The 27,648-nt window shown below is 35.2% G+C and overlaps 1 protein-coding gene across 1 annotated transcript; it reads right to left on the minus strand.

Moving 5' to 3' along the window:
* Positions 1–1,663: 1,663 nt before the first annotated feature.
* On the minus strand, positions 1,664–26,099 carry LOC139320217 (melatonin receptor type 1A-like). Its single transcript, XM_070948442.1, has 2 exons — positions 25,916–26,099; positions 1,664–2,532 (listed from the first exon to the last, which is right to left on the minus strand). The coding sequence occupies exons 1-2, from the start codon at positions 26,097–26,099 to the stop codon at positions 1,664–1,666; spliced, it is 1,053 nt and encodes a 350-aa protein (XP_070804543.1).
* Between the last annotated feature and the right edge of the window lie 1,549 nt (positions 26,100–27,648).

Raw genomic sequence — 27,648 nt, forward strand, 5'->3', positions numbered from 1 at the left:
CTAATATCTAAAAACTTGTATAATGATTCTTGGCTACTGCTAATCCAACAAATGTTCATATGATTGTAAAAAAGCAGGTATTACTAAGATTATTTTAAAGAATATTATAGGCAAATTATGTCTGCCCATTCAAATTTGTTCATGTTCTTATTTTAAAAATTATTTATTAGAAAAATTATTTCTGATTGATATACATTTTGTTTCTACAAAGCCTTGGACCCTAATGTTTATTAGGGATTCTTGGATTTTATATTTTTTGTTATACTTTAAAGGGAACAATTAATAAATTTACAATGTAATGGATATTACAATTTTACTAAAATTGATTCTATGAAAACAGAATTTCTTCTTGAAAAATGATTATGTTCTATTTTTAAAATACCAAGAGTTATAATTAATCATGAACTCATTTTAGAAGATCCCATTTGATCAATTATATTCATAAATTTAAAGTTTTTTCTAAAAAAATCAGAGAACTAAAAATCTTATTATATAAATCAGTGTATAAGAGTCATTAAAATTACTAGTATAATTAAAGTTTGTTAACCACTAATATACTGCAAATACATCAGGTAACTTTATAATTAATGCAAGTGAATTAACCTTAAAGCACCAAATCATTATGTGCTATTAATTTTAATAAAATTCTTTCAAAATATAAATTAAGGACTAATGCTTGTTTTTTTAATGTGCCAATATTTTATTTTATTTCACAATTTTAATAAAATATTTTATTATCCAGAATAAAATGGACATATTATTGCAACTTTAAGTTAAAGATACCCTGCTCCTTCTGAATATAAAGAAAAAAAATCTTCCCTTTCCAGCCTTTCAAGACCTCATCCAGGTCTGATGTCCAAAAAAGCAAAAAGGGAAATGATCTTGTAGTTTGTCTTAGGCAGATCAAAGGAGGCTTCATATCAAAAGCTTTTCTGGTTCTAAGATGTGCTTCCAAATTATTGGCAACAGAAATAGATTTGGAGCCATATAATTATAATGTTCTTTGAGGCAAAGAAGCAACTAAGTCTCACAATCTCATTTTTTAAAACTGTGTGTACTGACAGAATCTCTTCTAGGATAGCAAGCAATGGAAGACGCTGCTGAATGTTGGAAGAAGCTGTGATAAGCATAGGAAATCAAAGTAATGAGCTGATTAGTTTTAATCCATTTTTTGGGCTAATCTAAATTACACAAATAATTTACAGGGAATTATTTTATATTTCTGTTAATAACCCAAAACTACAATTCTATACATTCATGTACCCAACTACAAGCCTTTATGAATTCAGTGATCTTACATTAGAGAAGACTTGTGTAGGAGTGCAATGTACATTTGTGATGTCACTGAATTACTGGAAATTATCTAAACAATGTCAAGTGTAACTGACATATTTTCTTAACTATTGTCAATGGTTTTCAAGTATCTTTGTTGAAATCATGCCTGCTGTGTGTAACATTATACATAATGTGATAATAGAATATGTAATTATTAGCTTGGTTCCAAAATGTTATACATATTATCTTATCTAAATGCATACAATATATACATGTAACTTTCCATGTATTGTAACAGAAGTTGAAGAACAAGGCTAGTACGTGGATTTAATACTTGGGTATCATGTAACATAATATTTAGTAATTGTTAGTAACTAGATTTCTCCCCTCATACTGAGCCAACCCTCACTAAATTGTTTTGTGTGAGCAGGGGTGAGCGCTTGCTTTTTATCCTTTCTGGAGCATCATTAGAACTGTCCTGGAAGAAAACTTTTCTTGTACAAAGTGTCCTAAGTATTCGTTTGTATTCTCGACGGAAGTTCTGATTTAGAAGTCCATAAATGATAGCATTAAGGCAACTATTGAAGTATGCCATGTAGTAGCTGGAAACGAACAGCCACTCTGGAATCTTGGAAATTATCATTTCTGGACTGACAGCCACTGCAAGGCCGATGAAATTCAATGGAGCCCAGCAGACTGCAAACAGTACAAAGACTACAAACATGGTGATAAAGTTCCGGAAATCATGTGGCTTTAGCTTAGGTTTGTAGTCAGGTTTAACTCTTCTCCGTACCTGGATAACGAGGATCCATATTCTCAGGTAACAAAATGTTACTATGGTTATTGGAAGAATGAAATGAAAAAAGACCACTGCTACGGTGTATGTGGAACTTACTGACTGAGAGAAAGTACATGAATAAATCCTAGCATCATACTGAAGGGATCCAACAAAAAAGTTTGGCACAATAGCAACAAAAGTCAAAGTCCAGATTAGAACGACATAGCAGACAGAATTCTTTTCACTGTACAACTTGTTGTACTTGAGACTGTGGCAGATGTAGCAATATCGATTAATAGCAATGCCTGTAATGTTGAAAATAGATCCAATCACACTCAGGCCCATAAGAAATCCACTGAGCTGGCAGTGTATATATCCAAGGTTCCAGCCATTATGAAAGACAGATGTCAAGATCAGAGGATATGGGTAGATAGCTACGATCAGATCGGCGATAGCTAAGTTGACTACAAAAACATTTCCTGAAAAATAAACATAATTTATTAGTAAATAACTTACAGCATTTTTTAAACACAAAGTTACATACAAGCTGAATTGAAGATTAAAGTGTGATTTTATGTGCATTCATTTCTTCCATGAGAAATTTATTCTGAATTCAACCCATCAGAGCCATAATTTTGATCATAATAAAATGTTTCATACAGGAAAACACACACACACACACACACACACAGAGAGAACTGGTAGAAACTCTAGGTGATTAATGAAAGTAATTATTAATTGGTTAATTATTTGAGACTACTATAAAGACTATGTAATAGTTATTATTACTTAAAACATTGATTTCTGTAGATACATGCATTATGTTTCATTCAGTAGAAGGTTTTGGAAAAATATTCCTATGTCTGCCAATATATATATATGCATACACTAAAAATGACTCAACTTTTTCAAAATATATAAACTTTAAGTTTATGAAAAACCATCAAGTTGGATAACAGCATAACAATATTTTGATACTCAAATGTCTACAATTACACAGAAAGTATTTGTGGGAAATGCAAGACAAAACTTTTTTTTTTTTAATGTATAGAAAAGTCTTTAGTTTCTTTAAAAAGAAAACTATATTGGGATACATTACAAAATCTAGTTCTTGAAAATTCACTAAACGAAGATAAACATAAAGGCAAATTGCATAAATTATTTTGAAAATTAAAGTTAATTAGTATATATTAGAGACAGTTGAGTATGTTTATATAGTAAAAACTGTAAATGAAATTAAATTTTTAACCGAATGGATAAAATTCACTCCTGCTAAAACAGGCAGGAAATGTGATAAAATTTATACTATTTGAACTACTTGGGCACATGTTTTGAAAGCTATTTGATCTGTCTTAATATGAAAAGAAAAAAATATGGATAGACATTCAGGATTACAAAACTATTACCATAGTCTCATTCTGCTCTAATAATCCTAAATCTAGTTCAATTTGGATGAACAGACTTCCAGACTTTAGGCCCATAATGGTTGAAGGAAAATAAAAATATTCTCAGGAATATTACATTCTTTTCACAATTCTTACATTTGCCTCAAATGTGAAATGCCTGCCTTTATAATCCAGATTCTATATATAAACCTACATTAAGTATATGTATAATAATTCTCGTGCATATTAAATGGTAATTCATAAAGGCCGATGGGAATTACTTCTAGTAGTGTAGGTGGCTATATAAAAGGATGTGAATGGCTTTAAACTCAAAGTGTTCATTTCAGCCGAAAGCATGTGTACTTTAACATATCTGTCCATCTAAAAATAGGCCATATATTTTACATTATTAGTAATTTTCACATAGATCTATTTTAGTATCTTAGCTAAGAGAATTTTGGTAGCAGCTGTCACGTTTGTGAACTGCCTTAGCCAAATGACTCTATTTAGGAGATACAAGCAAACTGTTAATTAAACAACTGATCCAGAGAGGCATTTAAGAACCAGGAACCCTACAAATGTGCTTTGTAAAGAATCCCATTCCCAAAGGGTTGCTGTCCTGCTTAGTGCTTGGATCTAGCTGAAACCCTGATAAAACTGGGTTTTATCAGGGTTTTTGTATGTAATGATGGTTTTGTATGTAATCTAAGGGTTTATGATTTGTGATTGTGTTAGAGTCAGTGATTGTGATTATGAAGTGATTGCATGGTTTGTGATTTCCATTATAGTCAGAACAATCTAGTAACTATTAATAAGATATCTGTGTTACTGCAAATAAACCAGATTGTAGAAACTAAACTACCGTATTACAGAGCTGTGTACAACAATAATCAAGTTGCAATGGCTATTAAACCACATTAAAGGTTTTTAATGTTTTAAATAATATTTCCATTATGTTCATGGTTACTATTTCCTTAGACCACAAATGCAGTTTGGAGCAGAAATTTTGCAGCTTTCCAAAAGTTTGAAGAAATATGTCCAGCATGTAAGAAAATGAGTTTCACAAAATATTACACAAAATCTTGGCTATCTTGTACAAAATGAATTGGCTCACTCTGAATTAAGGTCATATTGATAAATTCCTGAACCCTCTTTGCAAAGGTATTTCTTTGAAACAGTCCACATTTTAGTTTAATTTAGTTTAGTTCATTCTTGTCTTTGTTAATTCAATAAAGTGGATGCCAATCTGCCTTCAGTGAACTGTTGGACAAGGATTCATTCTCAAAACTACCTTTCCTAAGAACTGCAAGACTTTACAGTGTTATACAGTAATTTGGATACTTGAAGGGATAAGAATCTTATAGTTCTATCAAATTTTTTATCTTAATATGGCAGGCTGAAATGGAACTAGAACAGAATAATTAGACAATATAACCTTCTGCAATGTTCAGCAAGCATTTAGCATTTTACAATTGCAAACAGAACCTTCAACAATAAGAGTAGATAGTCTTGTTATATACCCTATTTTCCCCAAAATAAGACATCCCCGATAATAAGACCAATTGGGCTTTTGAGTGTATAGCAATACGGCAATAAATAAGCGCTTGGCCTTATTTCAGGGTTCAGAAAAATATAAGACAGAGTCTTATTTTCAGGGAAATACGGTATATATAAAAAATCTGCCTTTGTAGTAATTCTCAGAATTGGGGTATAGTTTTACGTTTCCTTTTATAAGTGCCCATTACATTTATCAGTCTGCAAGAAGTATATTGAAAAAGATGAGGTAAATACCAGTAACTACTAAGTTATTTCAGATGCAGGAAAAGTATATTTTATCTGATTTTAATGATAGCACTCAAAACCCATTTATGCTAGAAGTACAAAAGATTTGTTTAGATTGTAACTTTAGATTGTTTAGATTGTACACAAATTAAATGGCTCTGTACCAGTGTTGAATCAAGGCTCCCTGTTTGAATTGTATTTTAAACTGTGTAATATTAATAGATATAATGTCTATGGATGCACGTGTTTAGTACATTATTGCATATATTAAAACAAATGCTTTTAAAACTTCTATAGTTCAATACAAATTCTGTTCTATTAGAGAAATTAATCTTCAATCGCTCTGAAAATTTCCTCTGAAATTTCTAGTACGTTCTCTGACATTAATTCACTTAATTATTTCTTCAGAAGTATTCTTACTGCTTCATTAAATTTTAATTTGTAACATATTTTTAAAGTCTTAAAGAGCTTTATCTTTATATATATATTAAATTTTTTTACTAGTGATTCTACAGCTTTTTTTCCCAAGCAATAAACTACAGATAATATTTACTACTTGCTAAGGCACACTCATTTGACTAAGAACTAATTCCAGGCACACTTGTTGTCGTTTCTCAAATGAAGTCAAATCTAAAGCATACTAATATACCTTTATTAATTTCAAAAAACAGTGGGTACATAGATTTCAGGTTTGTCATCAGCTAGCTGCTAGATGAAAGATGATTGATAGATGATAGATGGAACCTTCAAGTCAGTGTTGACTTCTGGTGATTAACTAGACTAGTCGCCAAGTTTTCTTGGCAAGATTTTCAGAAATGGCTTGCTATTGCCTCCTTCCAAGGGCTGAGCGAAAGTGACTGGTCCAAGAATGCCCAGCTGACTTCATGTCTAAGACAGAACTAGAACTCGCAGATTCCTGATTTTTAGCTTGATACCTTAATGGGCTCTGTAGAATGTATTAGTTAAAATCAATTTAGAAATGTCTTAAATATTTCATTTGCAAATACACAAACACACACACATACACACAGCCACTTACTTCCTGGGAACAAATATCACTGGATTAAGTAACATTTATTTTCTAATAGATATACATGCTAAAAAGTTGTCATTTTAAAATGAAACTTACAGTATATGATCGGAATGCAATTATTTGCACACATCAATTCAAATCACCAATAGATTACTACAACCATATGGAATCACTGTAGCACATAAGTCAACTAAGGCTGTCCACAACATCCTAAATAAATCAAAAGACCAGCAGCCAAAGAAGGAAAACATCTATAACCGGGATGGCGAACCTATGGCACGTGTGCAGAGCCCTCTCTGTGGGCACGCATGCAATCGCCCCAGTCCAGATCCAATCATGTTTCTCCATCGCGTTTCACTCAATTCCAACTTCCTGCAAAAGAAAAAAATCTTGCGAAGTTGGAATTGATCGAGTGAACTTTTTCACTCACACGCTTCACAATGGGGGAGACGGGGTCCTGTCTTCCTCCTGAAGCCCATTACAATGTGGAGCCACAATGTGAACCTGCATCGTCTTGGGTCAGCCAAAAAAAAGCAGTTTCTTTTACTGCAGAGCTGCCTGTGTTGGGATGTCCTGCCTCCCTGCCAGCCAGATTAGCATGAGTGTGCTGCTCCTGGGCTCGTCATTTGCACCACCCAGCATCAGTTCAGTAGTTCCTCCCCACCCATGAGGGGGGGAGAGAGAAAGAAACAGAGGGAGGCAGAGAGAAAGAGAGAGAAAGAGAGGGAGAAACAGAGAAAGACGGGGAGGGAAAGAGAAATGATATTACAAGAATTTTTCTTTTTTTATTGTTGCTAAGTGTAATGTTTCAAAAGCAGAAAAAGTTGTCCCAAAGGAGTCTTTGAGGGCTGAACGTCGAGAGGCACGGATTTCCTCTGCCTTCTGCATTCCCACTCTGCACTGAAGCAAACCAGGGGTCGGGGTCACCCTGCTAAATGGCCCTGCCAAGCCTGATTGCAAACTCCGCTAAGTACAGCTGCAAACTTTTGGCTCGCGTATCTTTCTCGGCCAGCACCAGCACCTCAGTGGTGGAGGGAAGGTGCGAGCCCCACTCTCGCTGGCCAGAGGTGGGACTCCACACCACCACCTCTCAGCCAGAGCCCCACGTTTGTTTGCTTGCTGGTTGCCTCCAAGGAAGGAGCTGCACTCAGGCTACCCAGGCCCCCACCATGGAGGGAGAGAGGGTGGAAGGTGGGTCTCCCTGACAGGATCCAGGTTGGAATTGCCTTATTTGTGTGGATCTCTAACGCTTGGGTTTGCCTGCCAGCGTCCACTTCCTCTCCACAGCTCAAGTGGTTGGATTCACATGACACGTGAAGCTAGACAGCAGAGCATGGATAGACAGAAAGATACGCAGGGAGACAGGCAGGGAGATAGATAGATGGAGAGATAGATAGATAGATAGATAGATAGATAGATAGATAGATAGATGATAGAGAGAGAGAGAGAGAGAGAGAGAGGGATGGAGGGGGATGGATAGATAGATAGATTGATGAGACACAGAGAGTGAGAGAGATAAAGAGAGGGAGGGAGAGAAACAGAGAGAGAAACAGAGAGGCAGAGAGAGATAGAGAGAGGGGGAGGGAAAGAGAGGGAGGGAGAGTGAGAGAAAGAGAGGGGGAAAGAGAGAGAGGGAGGAAAGAGAAATGATATTACGAAAGTTTTTCTTTTTTATTGTTGCTAAATGTAATATTTCAAAGCAGAAAAAAATGAAGGGGCATAAAAGTACATTTATCAGATTTTTCTTAGAACAATTAGCTGAACTCTGCATTGTTTATCATTATTTTAGGTAGTAAAACCTCATTATTCAGCTTAAATTGCCATGTTGGCACTTTGCGATAAATAAGTGGGTTTTGGGTTGCAGTTTGGGCACTCAGTCTCTTAAAGGTTCACCATCACTGATCTATAATATACATAGGTCAAACAGGCAGAAAACTGGCTGAATGTATCCATGAACACCAACCAGAAGTCAGTAGTCATGATGAAAACTTACAACATATGGACAGACTTAACCATAGTTCCAGGAAACTGTGACCATCCTAGACCAAGGCAAGTTTGAAAATGCTAGGGAATTTCTAGAAATCTGACACTTTGACAAATTAGCCATCAGTAGATACATAGACATAAACAATATCTACATACTGGCGGCCCATAGGCCGGATACGTCATACACAGGCCATGCCCACCCCTGCTCTGTGAAGGGAAAAAACATTGTGATACGTCACGTGATGGTAACGTGAGTTTGACACCCATGCCCTAGAATATAAACTGAGAGTAAACTCCACACCTTAATAGCATTGGGTAATGAAACATCTGCAAGAAAACAGCCAAGCTCAGAGAATACCAAGGACTATTTATTTGTACACATTTTATATTTATGAACACATAAAATAGAACACTCATATAAAACCAAAATCATATGAAAGAAGTTCAGATTTAATATTTGAAGTAATTCAGCTGGGTGATGAATGATTACCTAGAATCATAATTTATATAACCTTCTCTTTTCATTGTTCCATCTTACAGAGTTCAGTTTTATCAAAATCACTATAAAGATTGTTAGGTATGGAAGCATAGAATCCTTGTCATATGAAGGAGCTGTTATTTGAGAAAGTCATTTGGTTATTTTTAAATCAATGACATAAGTCACAAGCAACTTATATTGTCTTTTGAAAATGCTCCAGATGGTTAAGGTCTTTCATAAAATGCCCAAAACTGGATAAAAATACTAGGTGTATAATAGAACATAGAATAGAAATAATACTTGACTTGACTCTATGATTACCCTAATGATTAAGATTGAATTTCATCACAATGTTGTGATATCTAGAACCTTTTGCATGTGTTAGTATCCAATATATTTCCTTCTATCATATAGTTATACTGCTTCCTAGCTAAAAGTTACAAATTTAGACATTCAGGCTGGGAGCAATAAACATTAATAAAATACTATGAAAAAAAAGTTTATGTAATATAAAAGTTTATTTTTGTTTAACAAAAGTAACTTTGATGAATTAATTACAGTATTTCTACAGCAGAAAACACTGGGCATTTAAAAGAACCGTCTAACTGAAGAATATCACAAACTATTATGAGAATATGTATTAACCAATTTCACTGAGACACTTTCAGATTGAAACAGAAAATTAAAATAATAAACATTATAGTATGCTTTCAGTCTCCTTAGAACTGGGTCACAGATTTTGCTCCTGGCATTTAAAGTTACAACTCTCTGTTAACATCTTGGTATTTTGCTAAAGGACTTACAAATAATTCACTGCTCTACAAAATATAGAAGAATTATTGTCTGTTGATCCTGATACAACGAATAAGCAAAAAACATTTACAATAAAGATATATGAAGAACTTTAAAAACAGTCTTACTAGAAAGAAGGTATAGAAATCTGAGTAAGATACTAAATACATTATGTTGTCAAGGTAATTTCATCTTGAATTGTAGAACTTTTATTCCCTTTAGAGTTAATCAGGAAGTGAAGATGCACATGACAAAAAAAAAGATCACTGAACTTTTTTTTTTTTTACTGTGGTCTGAGAATTCTTGTTTTTAACTGAAAGAATGGACATGGAATCAGTGACTCAAATGCTGATTCAGTCATTAGTCTTTCCCCCAGAGTTAATTTGACTGACCTTTCTTTTTCCATCTTTAAATTTCCATGTGCACATTAATTGTGCATGTAGTGATTTGGATGCAAAAATCTATCCCTTTAGCAGAAAATATCTAGAGAGAAGTTAATTCTTTGGCATTCAAACAAAAAAGGAAAGTTTTCCAATAGTAACATATTTTTATTTATTTTAATACATAAATAATAATTTTATTATCTGATAAAAATGAAATAAATGAAGCAATCTATACCAAGCTTCAGCACTAAAAAGGCAGAAAATAAATCTGGACATGATGACATTCAACATTATTTAGTTTTAACTTTCACTGATTGACATCCTTCTTAATTTCTTTTGATTTTAACTGGCCAGTTACACATACTAAAAGGTCCATTGAATCCAGTATGTATTTGCCACAAGAAATCTAAAACTTGAAAACCTTCTTGAAAATATCTGGCTATATACTGAATACTAAAAATGACTCATTTACTCATCATTTTCTGAGACAGCAGAAAATTTTTTAAAAATTACATACTCATTGAAGTCAATAACACTAACATTTTAGCCAAGCTACAGAGAAGTCATAAAGAAATCCTGTTTCTATTATTAATTCTTAAATCAAGTATATATTGTATAAATGTATATTTTTTAAGGTTTTCTACAATTTCTTAATTAAGCAAACAGAACAAAGAATTTCCAATTTACTCAATTAGAAGTAAGGAAGCCAAAGGAGACTTTGTACACTTTAAATACAATATGGTAAGAATGAATCAGACTAATAGATTAAGCCTATTACATCAAATATGAAGTCTTTAACATATGTGAGGCCAGTGGAAAATGTTATTCCTTATTTATTATCAGTGAAAACCAATTGTATATTGCCAAGTCAAAGATACAATCCTTATCCTGTTCTGGAGGCAATAATGGATAGATGGGTGGATATTAATGATGAAATCCCAGGTAAACGTTACTTGATTTAGACATAGTTCCTGTGTTAGATATGGAAGGAGTTCTTCTCCACCCCCATCCAGCTGAGCAGCTTTGCAACTTGGGAGTTCTTTTGGATCAACAAATAATGCCAGGAAAGCAGTGAAGTTGTGAGTGGTTTGCTACTGTGACATGCTATATGTTGGTCTGCACTTCAAAATACCTTGGAAACTGCAGTTAAATAAGATGTGGCAGACAGGATGTGAATGGAACACCAGTGTTCATTCCCTTTCATTAGTTACCAATAGGTTTGCACAATAAATGAATGACATAGTTTTGACCAACAAAATCTTATATGATTTGACTCTTCCAAACAGAAACTGTCTGCCCATGTGTGCATAGAAGGAGAAGATGCTCAGGACCTGGGCCCAGCGATGGTCCTTTTGTGCCCTGACTGTCATTGGCATCATCTATCCTGTGGAACATCATCCCCGAGGAATTTCCTGTAGTTTCAACCCTGTTAGTCTTTTATAAGGCAAAGACAGATAAAATATTTGAAACATATTAACTGTAAACACTGTAAACCATCCTCAGAGAGGCATATGCACTAAATGTAATAGAAATTGATAAAGAAGCAATTAAATCTGATTTTAAATGCCTCTCATCATTTGCAGTTTGATTGTCAATGTCCACATATATAAACCATGCAATATTAAAAGAATTGCACTGTTAAAATGTAGTCTGCAGTATAACCATCAGTATTTCATGTGTTTTGAGATTCCATGCTTTAAATGCAAAACTACTTCATAGGAACTAGTATTTTTCTGTTGCATTTGTAGCAAGTGTCCACAATTAGATAAGTGACATCGAATGATGATCCCACGATGTTTTTTTTTCTTCATTTCTCCTTTTACAAATGAAGATGCAATTATTAAAGATATTCATATACCTCACTTCCAAGAAGGAAGAAAGCTACTCAAGACAGTTTATAAGTAATATAAATAATGATAAAAATGCATAGTAAAAGGCATGGCATTGATGATACTGTATGCTTTAATTTTGGTTTTCTATATACCAAGAGAATTTTTCAAAACCAGTCATTTAATACCAACATTTAATTGCTTCATCACAACTCCACACATTACTTTTTTTTTTTTACTGACTTGATTCAGAAAATAGGCTAATAAATATTTATTTGATATTTCAGTTGATTAATTTTGTGATTCATCATTTCCAAGACCAATGGAATGTTTAAAGTATATTAGCAGTGCAGTCCTTTAGATATCCAAACAATTAAGTTTTGAAGAATACTTTTCCCTGCTGGAATAATCTATAATCTTCAAAAATCTGTAACCTGGATGAGGCCCAAGCAGTATATAACATTCTTTATTAAATCCCTTTAAGAATTTCCAACATATCAAAGATAAACAAAAAACAAATTTATAAGAACAATGTTTCCTTTTCTAACCCCTTTAGTACTTATCTTTTAAATATAATTCTTATTAAAAAGGAAAGGACCGAGGCATACAACTAATAATCCACTGACATTTCATAAAGACTCATACTTCGAGGCCACTTGATGGAGAAATCATTTGAGGAAATTATCCAAGTAACTTAAAGCAGTAATTCTGTAAATTTTTTTCTTTCTTTCTACTCACACGTTACAATATTTGTATTTGAAGCACGCTGCTTTACACTGAAAAGTAATTGCCTTATGAGGGCAGAAATCGAAATGAGTGTGGCAATTTGACTTACTGTCAACTAATCACAATTGATAAGAAGCCAGATATTCAATAATGTGGATTTTATTTCTCACAAGGCAAAAAACCCCTACCTAAAAGTACTATAATTCAATTCAAAATTAAAGTAGAATTTTATCTTTTGATGCATTTAATTTTAAAGTGAAGGCATGACAGAATGAAAATAAAATTAAAGGGGCAGAAAAGTTTAAAAAAAGTCTAGCTGGCATTTATGATTGGGCAATGAAAGTTCTGCCTGTTTTTAATCTGTGTGATAGGGACATAAATAAGGCAGAGTTTCAATTGCACTGTCAGTCACCAGCTAGCAGTTGATCCTCGCATATCATATTTGACAGCCATCTTTGAGCTAGCTATGGACAATGTGGAAATTTTGATTTGATTGCTGGCAGAAGTTGAGTTGCAGATGTGACAAAGCAAGCTGAAATGTTCAGAAACAGTCCTATCAGTTCCATTTTCATTTCTGGAAGGAAGGGCATTGCTCCTGAAGGAAAAGATTCATGATTCGAACTCATGATACTTCTGAATAGGCAAATAGAGGCCATGTGCAAAAGTTTTTGTATAGCTTGCCTGGTGTGCTAGCTGTAGCCAAAGCTTACAACGTGACTGTGAAGTGCTAAACATGGGCTGCCTTTGAAAATTACTTCAAAACTGCAGGGGTTGCTAATATATCAACACTTTTATTGGTTGGTAAGGATCACTATACTCACATAAGACTTGTATCAGAGGATATGCAATAGCTTCCAAGAGATTTCTTTCTGTGAAAAGTTATTAATGGCTTGCTATTTGGGGGAGATGAAGGAGTTGGAACAGTGCTTTTCTGTAATGGTCTTCTGTTTTATGGAATAGTCTTCTTCCAGGTTTAGACACCCCCCCCCCCATGGCTTTCTAAAAATTAATTAAAGATGAAAACTTTGGAGAATGCTGCAGCTTGAGGTCACCTATGGTTATTATTGGTTGATTACTGTATATTATTGCTCATGCTTTATTTCTTTGTATATTATCTTGTTACACATTTTATGCTTTTATGAAGTTAACTAGGAATACGTTGTTGATTTCAGATATATATATATATATATATATATATGTATGTATGTATGTATGTATGTATATGTATGTATATATATAACTAATAAATGTAAGAATATCATCCAAAGTACATGTACATTTTGAATAAATCCCATTTATTCTCCTGATTTACCAGGAGAAAAAAATAGAGATTGCAGTGCATTAAGTGACGTAGTGTGGAATCACAGATTTTACAGATGGGAAGCTGGAAGTTTGTGATAAAGAAGAACTGAACCACCAGTTTCTGTATATGTAGTAATAAATATCAACAGCTCATTACAAAATACTATAGCCACGGAACATAAACTTCCCCTCAAATAAAAAAAGAGAAAATATGGACTAAAAATTAAATGAAGACTCATTCTTAAGGATATAAATTTCCTAGTTATTAAATAAACATAATAATAATAAAAATGTCAAGGCAAACATCATTCTTCCACCAACAGTGGAAATCAGAGGAAACAGATTCATTTAGTGTTTTTTTTTAAATTATTTATGAAAAAATTTGCTAAAAATTGATAACATAAATTACATAACAACAGAAGAATAAAATTCTTCCGCTTACAAAAAAAGTTCTTAAAAAGCAATGTAATTTTGTCAAACTTTCCCTTCAAAAAAAGTGCCTAAGTAGCATGAAAAATGTTTGAATAGCGAAGACATATGTACTTCAAACCAAAATACACATGCGTCAGTATTTGCTTTTTCCTAAAGTTGAAATGGCTTAGAAAACTTTAAGAGAAATATACAGACATTTAAAGTATTAGTTTGGCAGGTTATTTCAATGCGTAATTCATTATTATTCTTTTTTTCCAATTATTATTTAGCTCAATAGTTGTGATCATTCTTAGATTCTTGCATTACTATTTGTGGGTGTCTGGAGAAGAGAGTCGGAAAGAAAGGGCTCAATAATAGAAATAAAAATTATTTATTTTATTTTATTTTATTTTGATTTATATGCCGCCCTTCTCCGGAGACTTAGGGCGGCTTACAATGCGTTAAGCAATAGCCTTCATACTTTTGTATATTTATACAAAGTCAGCTTATTGCCCCCACAAACTGGGTCCTCAATTTACCTACCTTAGAAAGGATGGAAGGCTGAGTCAACCTTGAGCCTGGGGAGATTCGAACTTGCAGTAATTGCAGGCAGCTGAATGTTAATAACTGGTTATTAGTCTGCTGCGCCACCAGGCTCCTATTTTATCCAGCTCTCAGATCTCAAATTCAGAAATTGATGGAAAACCTTTTCCTAATTCAGTAGTTTTCAGACATGGCAGCTCTACCACTTTCAAAATTCCTAGTCATCAGGGCAACGTGACGAGGAACACCGGAAATGAACGTCTCAAAAAATACAGAAGGCCATGTAGGTTGAAAAGGTTTGATAAAAATAAGAAAACATAACCTGTTTTCATATAAATGTCAGGAAATAGTATTAGTAGGTTTTGTAATTGTTATACACCACCCCGAGTCACTTTCAGTGAGATGGTCAGCCATATAAATTTGATTAGTAAATCAAATAAATGAACATGACATAAATTTCACAAAGAACGTCAAAAACATTTTTGAAAGTTTTTTATTCTCCGCCTGCAGAAAAATTTAAGATGCAATTCTATAGACGTCTACAGAAAAGTGAGCTCCACCTAAGTACAAGGAAACTTACTTCCTTGTAAACAGATGTAGGAATTGCAGTCTAAGGTGGCTAACTCCCACCCCACCATATATGCAATTTGCTTACCCTTCACGCTACCTGATGTAAGGCAATTCTGAAATACAAATGTTCACTCTCTTCTCATGACATCCTGAGTTTGCATCCTGAGGAGACATCCTGAGTTTGCATATAAGTAGCGGGTCTTCTAAAAGTGAAAATGTCCTTCTGATGGTTCAGATGTCTCCTCCATTTTTGCTCCAAAAGACATCTGCAATAATGACAAGGACTTTTTTACTTCAAAATTCAAGGCAGCAATCAATGTATTTTTTATGACATGGAAGCAATAAAAAATTAAAAATCTACTTCAGTTCAAAAATAGGGCACCGAAAACAATGAAGGTAAAAATGACAATTTGATTTTCTGAAGTAGATTAAAATCTAGCATCCGGCCTTTTGTTTTTCAACAAATATTTCTGTAAAAAAGGGTCCTTCATTAATTAATTAAACTGCTGTCAGCAGGAACTGTCTGTCATTCCAAATATAGACCTCAATTTCTTTACTAGGTCTTAAAATGACTGATTAGAATTAACTTAAAGCCAAGTGCTGCAATCAGCAGAATCATATGTTGCAGCTCATATTTACACTAGAGATGGTGTAGAGATGTTTGAAGCACACAGATATGAAAGCATTTAAAAAGGAGACAACACACTGAAAATCTAAAATGGCATCCATCAATGACTGTTTATCCTGCTAATTGTAGGATTCACTTGAGGGCTGTACAAAACAGTTAAAAGGCAAATTTTACAAGACATCCAGAGACAATTGGGAATAGCTTTCAATGTATCCACCTGAGCCTTGGAAAAAATGTGGCTGCTTTAATGATTCAAAGAGCAACACTTTGTTATGCTCCCATGTGTCATGAGGCGCCTCCTTTGAATCCTTTGTACACTACTTTTTATTTTGACTCATGTTCTCATTTGTATTATTTATGAAGCCTTGGTACAGATATTATACTTATTCTTTGACAGTTATCATTCACAAACTAAGGACTGGCCTTAACCACTCCTGGGCCTATTCTCCTCCTCCCCTTTCTCCTCAACTTTAACTATGGTTAAATCATTTCTGATATAAATTTTCAAATGAAGTTGGGAGTAGTTTTGGAAACTAATAAAAATACGGTCCTCATTAAAGTTAATCAGGATTTAGGTTGATACAAATCCAGTACTAAACTATGCCCTAAGAGTATCTGTGAGAAGAGAAAATTTGCACAAGGGGGAAACAGAGAAAAGATCAGAAGTGAATGTTTCCCAGGCTACTTTCTGATTATGAAATATGATGATGAAAGAAGATTATGAAACAACACATAGTATTGTTTATATTTACTTCGGTAAATTTGCGTAACAATGATATTATATATATCAGAAAGATATATATACCAGTACATCACTCATTCATTTTCAATATTATTGAATTTGATTATCTTTTTGTTTGGCTAAGAGCAGTTTGGGTTTTGTAATACTTTGGAAATATTTCCCATATAGCACAGATATCCTGGGAATACCAGTTCCTAACTTTGAATTCTGCCTTATCCAGATTGTTCTTACAATAAGAAAATAAATTAAAACAATAATTAGTAAGTGAATATTTATATTTCAATGATGAATTGTGCCATGAAAGTTAAAAATTGAGATTTGGAGAAGGGATTAATGCTGTTTTATATTTATAGCAAATATTTGCAGAATGAGTGGAACAGACTGCGCTGAATAATAATTTAATCACACTTCCATATTTAAGATTTTTAATTTTTTACCCTGTTTCTATAGTTGGGTTAAGAACTAATTATTATTATTTTCCTGAATATCAGTTTATTTGTTAAAAAACAAAAATAAATCAAAAGTTGCATAATAATTGGAGAAAAATCTGGATAGAAAAAAAACCCAGTTTACAAACTTGCATCAATTGAAGATGATAATGTTTGTCTTAATATGTTGTGGCAGTTGAATCAAGCAATCAGATTGCTGTCAATGTGTGACACAAAAAGTGACAATAGAAGAATGGATATTGCAATGGAAAGCAGCAATAGCATTCACCTCATCAAATACCATTAAATACATTCTGTTTCATCAAAAGTCATTGATTTTGTATATAACTATGACTAATTTGCTAAAAAAATAAAATGGGATTGCTTTATGCACTACTTTCTTTTCAGAAATAACAAAGAAGACATAAGAATGTTACTAATTGTAGAAGTAACTAAATATGCTACGTTCCACATTGGTTGTAGTTCAATTCTTATAATTCTGTATTAGCTAGATCAATTGAAAATTATGGAAATTGAATTCCAACTGAAAAGCTGGAACTTAGTGCTCTCCTAAATGCTTTGGAAAGGGAATATGCATATTCAAATGCTAATTGTTTTCCATATTTAGACAGCAAGCTTTAATTTCAAAAAATAGCTGTGATATGCTGCTAACACATGCAAAACCATCTTTGTTATCCAGCAAGGCTAATGCATCATGCCAAGCATAGGCCCTATCCCACTCTTATTTCTGCGAATTCAGGAGGTCAGTGCTGGAAGGAAATCTAAATCCTAAATCAGTCACAACATACTGCTAGATTGTTCAGCTTGAATCACTATAAGTATAGACTTAGCCTAATTACTATTTAATTTTTGTGAAACTAACAAAATCTTCATAATTATCAAGCTCTTAGCTTTATCTCTGACTATAAATTAGAAAATGCCCAATAAAGTGCAGCAAGGACATAATTAGCACATGTGGAATCCTGTATGGCATTCCTGAATGGCAAAATAATTGAAATAACCACATCTGCATCCCCTTATATAGAAGAATCCACAGGTAGCCATATAAGACCCTGTTATTGTTAGTTACTTCTTTGCCTTCTCAGACAACCAGCTCACAGCTTTCTTGTACGGCATCCCATATCATAAATAGTACTCAAACACATGTGGATCACATTATATGCAGCATTAGCCCATTATTATCATGACTTTTGATAAATATACAACTGTCTATCTCCCTATATAGGCAACAATTTCCTGTTCAGAAAAATAAATACATTTGCCAGACATTACCATATAATATGTCATGTGCAGAAATAATGTGTACACAATAGTAACTTTTGGCATAAATTGTCTTGCAGTGAAGTGCCTGTAATTTTCTTGCACAAAGGCGTTGTGTCCGCTTTGCAAGTAAAGAAGGAGAAAGGAAGTCCATGTCATTGAAGAAATGAAGATTGGCTATCCAGGAAAGGTCAGTTTCAATCAGTTTGAATCTTATCTCAGGGTAATAGTCTGTAACCAAATATTTGGCTGGTTAACCAAATCCTTTCATCAAGAAAAAAGCTGTGTAATAAAAGATGACATCATCTTGTAACTTCAAAATTATGGCATAGATATGTTAGTAAATGTCCAGTCCTTTTTTTAAAAAAAAAACCTTTACAATAGAACCTCTGGTCACGACCATAATTTCTTCCATAACTTTGGTCACAACCTGATTTGGTTGTGACCCAAACCTAATTTTAGAAATCTGGCGCTTACAAAAAAAAATGAGAGGGAAGAGGAAATTAGCCACGAAAAAAAAATGTGATTTTTTTGGTCAGAACCCGGTTTGGTCGTGGTCAGAAGCTTTTGTGACCAGAGGTTCTACTGTATTAAATTTCTTCAAGACTCAAATTCAGGGAAACAGAAAAATTAAAACAGAATAGGAAAAAGAATGTCATACAGAAACAAGATAGCACAAAAGAGGAAAAGGAAAAAAAATAGAACAGGAGTAACTTCCTTATTGAGACAAATACAGAGTACTGTAACTTTTTATTTTAAGAGTAACAATAATACACAGTATTTCTATAACCATAAACATTTCTAATAGTAATTCCAAAATTAAAATTTTATTTCTTTCAGTTTTAAGCAAAAAATCCAGATGTAGTTTCCAGGTAGAAACAAAGCTAGTCTTTTCTTTAATCAAAACAGTCAATTTTGTCATTTCTGTCTATTAATCTCATCATTCATTCTTCCATGGTGGGGACATGCAATTTCTTCCATCTCTGTGCTTACAACAGTCTTGCTGCTATTATCATATATAACCCCCCACCCCCATTTTAAAGCTATTTTTCTCAAAGAAAAATTTCTGGTTTTAATTGTACATTTATTCCAAGAATTCTCTGAATTAAAGTTCATATCTGACCCTATTACTTCTTACATATCCCCAATGATGATAAAAATACCTTCAGATTGATTACATTTCCAACATATATTTGACACATTCTTACACATTTTTGACATTTTTAGGTGCTAAGTTCCAACAACACACATATTAAAATTGTCTTTCAAGTTATAATTTATGTCAAATTATCAATTTATAATTTAATGTAAATTTCAATCCTTTAGTCTAATATTTTTCCATTGATCAAACATTATATCAAAGTCATTTTTTTTGCCCATTTAATCTTGATAAATCTTTGTCATATTAATCTTCCATATTCATTTTTAATAATAGTTTGTATACCTTAGCAATAACATGCTCATCATTAGTACATAAATCTAATTCAAAATCAGTTTTCTCATTTGTAAAACTAAAATTCTTCTTGTCCAGTTTCAATCTTTCTATTAACTTATTAAGGATATCCTAACATAACTGAACATAAGCATTATGTTCATAAGCATACTACGGATAATTATGACCCTCCATTTCAAATTCCTTTCCCATTTTCAGTTTAGGTTCCCTTTTAGATTCAGTAGGTCTCAGTGACTTCTAAAAGGGACACCGTGGCTCAGTGGCTAAGACACTGATCTTGTCAATCAGAAGATTGGCAGTTTAGCAGTTCGAATCCCTAGCACCGTGTAACGGAGTGAGCTTCCATTACTTTTCCCAGCTTCTGCCAACCTAGCAGTTCGAAACCACATAAAAAATGCAAGTAGAAAAATAGGGACCACCTTTGGTGGGAAGGTAACAGCACTCCATGCACCTTCGGTGTTTAGTCATACCAGCCACATGATCACGGAGATATCTTTGGACAGCTGGCTCTTCGGCACTGCCCCTACAGCCGGAAAATAACTAGCACGCATGTGCGGGGGAACCTTTACCTTTAGGTTTGAGTAGGTCAACCAATTTTGTAAGTGCTTCTAAAAAAAGCTTATTGGGGTGACAATCATGAAGAAATTTGGGAATCAATCTTGTTTTATACTTGTTCCAATCCTTCATTATGAAATGATTTTGGAAATACATATTTACCTTAACTTTGTCATAGCATAAGTAGCCATGCCACCCAAATCTCAAATCATGTCCTTCTAACAGGATACTTCTAGTTTTAGATGTATGAAAATCTAACAGGGACACAGCAACAAATTGTGGAGTCTATATAATAAGTTGATTTTTTTAAAAAAAAATGACTAAAATTTGCTGGACAATTAAAATACTTCTGAGAAATTGCTGTCTCAGCTTGCATTCCTTGGCCATCCCTGGCTTATTGTAATGTCACCCATAAGTTATCCTTTATGCTAAAGTCAGAGTTAACTATTGTAAGAAAGAATATAAGAAATACTTCCAAGGATCATAGTGTAGTTGGAATTTTTAGTGTGAGAGAGAGAGAGACCATTCTAACAAAAAAGGATATTGTTTTATAATGATACTTTTTTCTGTTGTTCAATTGTGACCAGTTCTTAACAACAGAATTTGGGCTCAATTGTGGTCATAAGTCAAAGACTACCTGTATATTCAATAAAACAAGAGTCCTACCAGTCATATCACCTTCTTACTCTAAAGGAGCATCTTCTGAATCCAAGCTTGTGCTATTATGAAGATATCTGCAACGTATTATTTTCATGAACACATTCTTGGGAGACCTCTAAGAGACATCAGAGTCTTTTGATTTGAGTTCTGCAACTCTAGTTGCAAATGTTATGATTGCTGTGAAGAGAAACTGAATTGTGGCCTTCTCTACACAATGCATAGTCATTTCTGTCTCTCCCTCCTTCTTTCTTCCCCAAGTCAATAAAAGAAATCCAGATTTCCGAATTGTTGTTTTTTTCAGCCATTTGGTAACATGGTGGAAAGAATGAAGAAATATAGATTGATTTCCCCAAGCTATCATTTTCAACTGGCCTTGTTTGTTTTCTTTGCAGAGAAACAAGGGTGATCTTCACTCTTTTACATTTTCTTCAAGACGCATCTTCATCCATCTTCTAATCTATGTCAGATTTCCATCATGTGGTGAAGCTTTTCATAGTTAAAATGTCAGCAAAGAACTGTGATAATTACCCAGGTTCCATGTTCTTATTCTGCATTGTTATAGCTTCTTCATAAGTAATACATTACAAATAAAAAGTGTGTGCACACACACACACGGAGACATACTATATGTATTATTGTCTTAAATGATTTAAATAGCAATCAGAAACTTAAATTAAAATACTTTTTCACAAAACACAGAGTACAAATAATACTATGTATCATTTGCATTTATATCGTATCAGTAGAACAGAGAATTCATGTTGCTTTGATGTGCCTCTTTTAATAGTCTTCTCACAACTATAAAGTTACACGAGATATGTAAATGAACATGTAAATACTCCCAAATTCAGTGTTTGTAACAGTTATAGCTAAATGTTACAGTTTAATTAATAACAATTATTTAAAATGAATCAAGCTTGCATTTTAAATCTCTTCTTTCAACAGCTCATCAGCTGCAAATGCTTTAACAAAAGAGTCTGGCGTTGTTTTGCCAAAAAAGGGTGATGGAAAATCTAAATTGCAATTTAAGTGGAAAATCCCCAACCTAAATATTTTTAGGAATATTAAAAAAAGTTGCAAAGAATGGATTTTTTAGCATATTGACATAGAGTTGTGCTGCTCATTACAATGATAATTTCTTTATAAACCCAAGACTTCCACATTTTAATTGAATACAATTATTCTGTTGACCACAATAATGAAAAGATAATTAGAAAAGCAATATTTGGGATGAAGACAAATATGCAGATATGTGTGACAGTGCTTATGGAACGTGGTCAGAAGCACAGAAAACTAAAGTAGAACCAACCTTGTTTCTAGAAAAATTCCAGTTGTAGCCTAGCCACCTCTCCCCTAGCCACAATTTTCCTCACGTTCTGTAGATCTCAGCTGGTTTCATTCATGATATTTTAAAACAGTGGTTCTCAACCTTTTCTTCACCACCCGTTTGTAGCCACTGACCATGGCCTCAGACCACTAAGACTTAACTCAAGGTTTAAATCATAACATTTCTTCAAACCTTTGTATTCCCTCCCCACCCCCAATGACATTGTGGTCCCCCCAAGGGTCCACAGACCACAAGTTGAAAACCACTGCCCTAAAGCATTTTCTATTATTTTAGCCATATTAAGTCACGCATTGTATTTTTCTATAAACAAGCTTGTAATAGTAATGTTCTGAATTACTGAGATCTACCCTTGGCATATAAACTCTGAAAATCATTGTGGCAAAAGCAGAATGCACAGGATAGTCTTAATAAGTAGTCTTATTATGGAAGACTGTAGAAAATAGGCACTTCTATTTCAAAGAAGTTACTCTTTGGTTGACTAGAATTTGCTTCATCTAGTCTACTTGTTCCAACTGAGAGTCATTTTCTAAGTTTATAAGCACTAGTTTTCTCTAACTATGTTATCTTGAATAGTTTAATTCATTGTTGTATTGTCCCAAGCTCTGCAGCTATCTTGGACCATGCTGTTAAATTTCAGTAGTGTAGTTGATAAAAATCCATGGTGCAATTTATGCCATTTCTAGATAGAAAATACAAGAAAATGATTGGGTGTGCTACATTAATAGAGTATTATCATAAAAAATGAAATATATTAGCCCTATCCATGAATAAAACCTATAAAAACATGGAATCCTTATGCGTTGTCTAGTCCTACATACTTTGGAACATCATGTCATTACAACATTCGCACAGTCCAAAAATATTTAGTGTGATTCTGGCTATAAATATTCCAACTCTCCAATCCTCTTCAAGCTTAAAATACCGAGCATGGAACTATAATTTTCCTGTAAAACAAACATTTTTATACTTGACGTGGAAAAAGATGGATTTAATGGATTCAGAATGCCTCTCAATTGATGCACTTAAAGAAGCTAGTGATTTATTTTTGAGATCAGCAATGCAGGTAAATACAGAAAATAAATTATTTATGAATTCTGCACACAATACTATTTATTAAGCTATATTTAATATGCTATTCCAATCTGACACTTAGGAATACTATTTTGTGGGGAAAATATTGAGTACAACAGATACTACCTTGAACTCCTGAAGGAAAGCCATATTATAAAATTAATAATAAATAAAATAAACTTGCCTTGGGTAGGAAACATTTTCACATAAGAAACAATAGACAGCTCTCATTCAAGCAATTGTACAGTATGATTCTACTACTTCAAGTTGTTAAGTTGTTATGGTTATACATGGAGTCCTTGCTTAACAATGGTAATTGGGATTGGAAGTTTGGTCGCTAAACAATGTAGTCTTAAAGCACAGTGTCACATGACTGCATAGTTTAGGAATGGCAATCCTGGCAGTCCCTGTTGTCATTGTTAGGTGAAATTTGTGGATCATTAAGTCACCATCTCCTTGTGACTCCCTGCCAGTTTCCAAGAAGCAAAGTCAATGGAGAAGTGAGGAAGAAGTTGCAAATCCTAGATGGGACCAGGCTAATGTTAATTGAGGGCTATCTGCCCTGAAAAGCCTAATTTGCTTGTTTGCATATAGTGTATGGAATAGAATGCACTTGTATTCATTTGCCCTGGGATAATTGATTTCTATTTTCAATATCAAAGTAAAACTTTGTTTCCACTTGGTCTGTCCCTCTGTCAATACGGTAGAATACATATCTCCATCCCACGCAGAAGTGTGTGTGTCTGTTTGTGTGTGTGTGTAGGGGGCATGCAGAAAGGACTGCAAGAGAAAGACAAGGAGAATTCTATAGTGCAAGTGAAAGTTCACCTTGTAACCTAAAGTGTTATTTAATGTAGAGTTCCACAATTTAAAGTCAGTGAGATAGCCTCCCATACATAACATACATAATCTTGTTTTCGGAACTCCCCAGACTGATGAAAAGAACACCAGCAGAAAATACCTCAAAGGAAGACTATATCCTTTGATTGCATGCTGGTTATGTAATAAATACTTTGCAGCAGTAAGGAGGTGATTTATTCTAAACTCCCCACAAATTCTGGAAAACACTATAGTATGTTAGGTGCTCTTGTGGACACCACAGGAAAAAGATGTGCTTCCTCAGAGTCATCCGTCAGATTTCATCTGCCCAGATTGTCAAAACACCATGTAAGAACTACTAACATTCCATGTGACGCCCTTCAAAAGCCAGCAAGACAGTTCATTCAGAGCATCAACTAAAGATTGGAATTCTAGAAGGGGGTGTGGAAAAAACATTTGTCTGCTTTGCTGACGCAATTCCCTGCACATGTTTTCTGCTCCCTGCACGTGTTTTCTGTTCCTTCGGCAAGCAAGATTTTTTTTCTTAATGAAAGTTTAAAAGGGCCAGAGAGGTATGAGTGACTAGATTTAGAATATGTGTACCCCAATTGAGCCAACTTGATATAGCGAATAAGGAGAGGACTTTCCTCTATTAGAACAAGCATCAAAGAAAGCAGATTTGCTCAAGAGATTCTCCTCTTTAAATACATGCACACAGGAAGAAGAAAAACTCTGTTTAACTGCCTGAGAGTTTTCCAATGGATTAAATAAACAGGAGAAAGGCCAAAGAATTGGTTAGCATTGAACTGGCTGCACCCCAAACAGGCATGGTAGCAACATATTCACTTTGTACCATTATTTCTTACCCTGAATTAATAACATAGAATATGGCTAAATTGACCATCTCTTTCTATTTATTCATCTAAGAGAGAATTGTATTGCTCCCCTCTCTCTTTCTGGACTGTGTGACTCCAACTGGGATTAGATTTTACCAATGCCATTGAGCATGGAGTTTTATACAAACAGCCTCAAACCTGGTTCCTGCTAAAAATCTCCTTATTTACTGTCCCATCTGAAGTGGGAAAAATACATTTCAGTCTCCCCCTCCCTTTTTTGTTTTTTGTCACCCACTTTGGGTGCAGGGCTTAGTACAGGGCTCAGCCAGGGCAACCTGCAAACCTTGAGAAACTATTGAATACTGTACTTAAGATGGACAGAAGGAAAGAGTGAATACATGAGATGGCTTCATCCTATGGGCAGGTCATAGAAAGCGTGCCACCCCAAACTTCCGGGGAAGGCTAGCTTGAGATACACAAGTTGCCTTGCAGCTACAGGCACAGGCCGGAGAATAAAAAGCGACCGGCTTGATGGATCCTAGCTATGCGATCCTAGCTGTGCCTGCCAGATTAAAGAGGGAGGGCACTAGGGGAGGCAATCCATCGCTTTCTGGTGGAGGGGGACAAAATTAACTGGGCACCTCACAGCCAGAAGGAACGCCTTTATGACTTGCGGGGGAATATTGTCCCGGGACCGAGCTACCCTCCGCCCCCTCAACCCCCCCCCCGATCTTCCCTCCTCTTCCCAGAGTGCCGTCCGGAGCGCGGCTGGGTTGGTTTGCAACTTTCTTGCCACCCTCCTTCGGCTTCCCGTTTCTCACCAGCGTTCCTCAGCTTCTTGTTCCTATACACGGACAGGATCACCAGCAAGTTGCCCAGCAGGTCCACCACGATGGTGAAGATAAGGATGACGGCCAAGGTGGAAGCCACCCAAGGGGGCTTGTCCAAGGTGAGCTGGTCCCTCGGCCCTGAGCCATTCAAGGGCCCGCTCCCATTGACTGACATGCTGAGAGTCACGCTCACCGGACGCCCATGCCAGCGATGCAAAGTTGGGCAGCAGAACTTCGTCCCTTTCCTCCGCCCATCCTTAGGCGAGATGCTAGATGTAGACCAGGCGGGGCGGCGTGGGAGGATAACGGCATCGCTCCGTCTCCCCGTCCCTTTGCAAAAGAGCCGAGCCGTCGCTGCCCCTACCGCCGGACGCTTCCCATCGCCGTGCGCCCCATGTCGCCCCTTTACTCAGACTGGGACGTTATGCATGTGCCTCGTTGAGTTATTTTTATAGCATCCACCCCACCCCCTCCTACTCCTCGTTCCGCCTTCATCGCCCCGACGCTTCGGCTACTGCCCTTGCGTCCGGCATCCGCACCTCAGCGCCTCTTTTCCCCCAAACACACACAAACGCCCCAACAGCCGCCACCGTTGTCTCCAGGTGACATTCCGCGTTGGCGTCTGGCCTCCCCTTCCCGAGACACGTGCGGCGCGAGGGGATTCCAGCTGCCGTCCGAGTGGGCAGCGCGGGCACAGCGCCCTCTTGCGGCCTGCGCGGGAATAAGGGCTTCCATTCACGGGGAAATTGTAAGCGGGGAGGGTCTGTGCGGGCGCGAGCGCGCAAGGTCCCATTCATTTTTCCCCCTCCAGGCTTTCTCTCCATTCATTTCTTCGTTCGCTCATTCATGAGTTCTACCGGGGTTCATTCATGAGATTGGTCGTCGGTAGGTCCTGGAGAGGCATCACCCAGCAATTTTTCTATCTTTTGCCACTTGAAGTAGCGGCTGGATAGCCTTCGGGAGGGCTTTTTGGGAGAACGGAAGAGCAAGAGGAAGATGAGGATGAGAGTTATTTATTTATAATAAATGTGAATTTTATGTACGCTTTCTAAATCGATTTTTAGTTAAATAGGTAAGGAAGGGGAGGAGTGGTTGGGAATGGAGGGAAGAAAAAAAATACTGATTCTGAATAGACTGCTACACAAATTTCCTTTGAGTACAGTATTTGCTTTGCAGGAGGAATGAGCAGAGAAGGCAACATAGACCTCTGCTTCAGGGGAGGAAAAGAAAACAGCAAAGAAGAGTCCAAATGTCTTATTTTTATTCTTTACCTTTGTAAACATAAATCAAAATTAGATCCTGTAATGTTTATGCAATATTGAGTATGAATTTAGCAATATTGCTTATGAATCTACCAAAAGTTGCAGATTGTGAGATGCAATGCAGATTTTTTCAGATTTTTCACCAGGATGGTCCTATCTGAAACTGGGATCCTTTCCATCCCATCTCTCAGGGGCCTGCTTGATTTTTCAGTGGAGATATTGCCAGCAGAATAATAGTATGCTTATAGAGATTATGAATCAATGCCCGGACAGTGCTATAAACCAGTATTTCTCATCTTTGGAAACTTTAACTTTGACAAACATTGCTGTAAAGTAAACAGTCTGATCTGTGCAAAACAAACAAACAAACAAACAAACAAACAAATAAATAAATAGCAGGAAAATTACTCCTTTTCCCCTCTCAGAGAGAAAGCTAATTGTGTTTATTTTTTAAAGGTGTGT

Source organism: Pituophis catenifer, unplaced genomic scaffold (genome assembly GCF_029215685.1).
Source record: "Pituophis catenifer annectens isolate HBS135680 unplaced genomic scaffold, rPitCat1.0.hap2 SCAF_8, whole genome shotgun sequence".
In the NCBI taxonomy this organism is placed as follows: Eukaryota; Metazoa; Chordata; class Lepidosauria; order Squamata; family Colubridae; genus Pituophis; species Pituophis catenifer.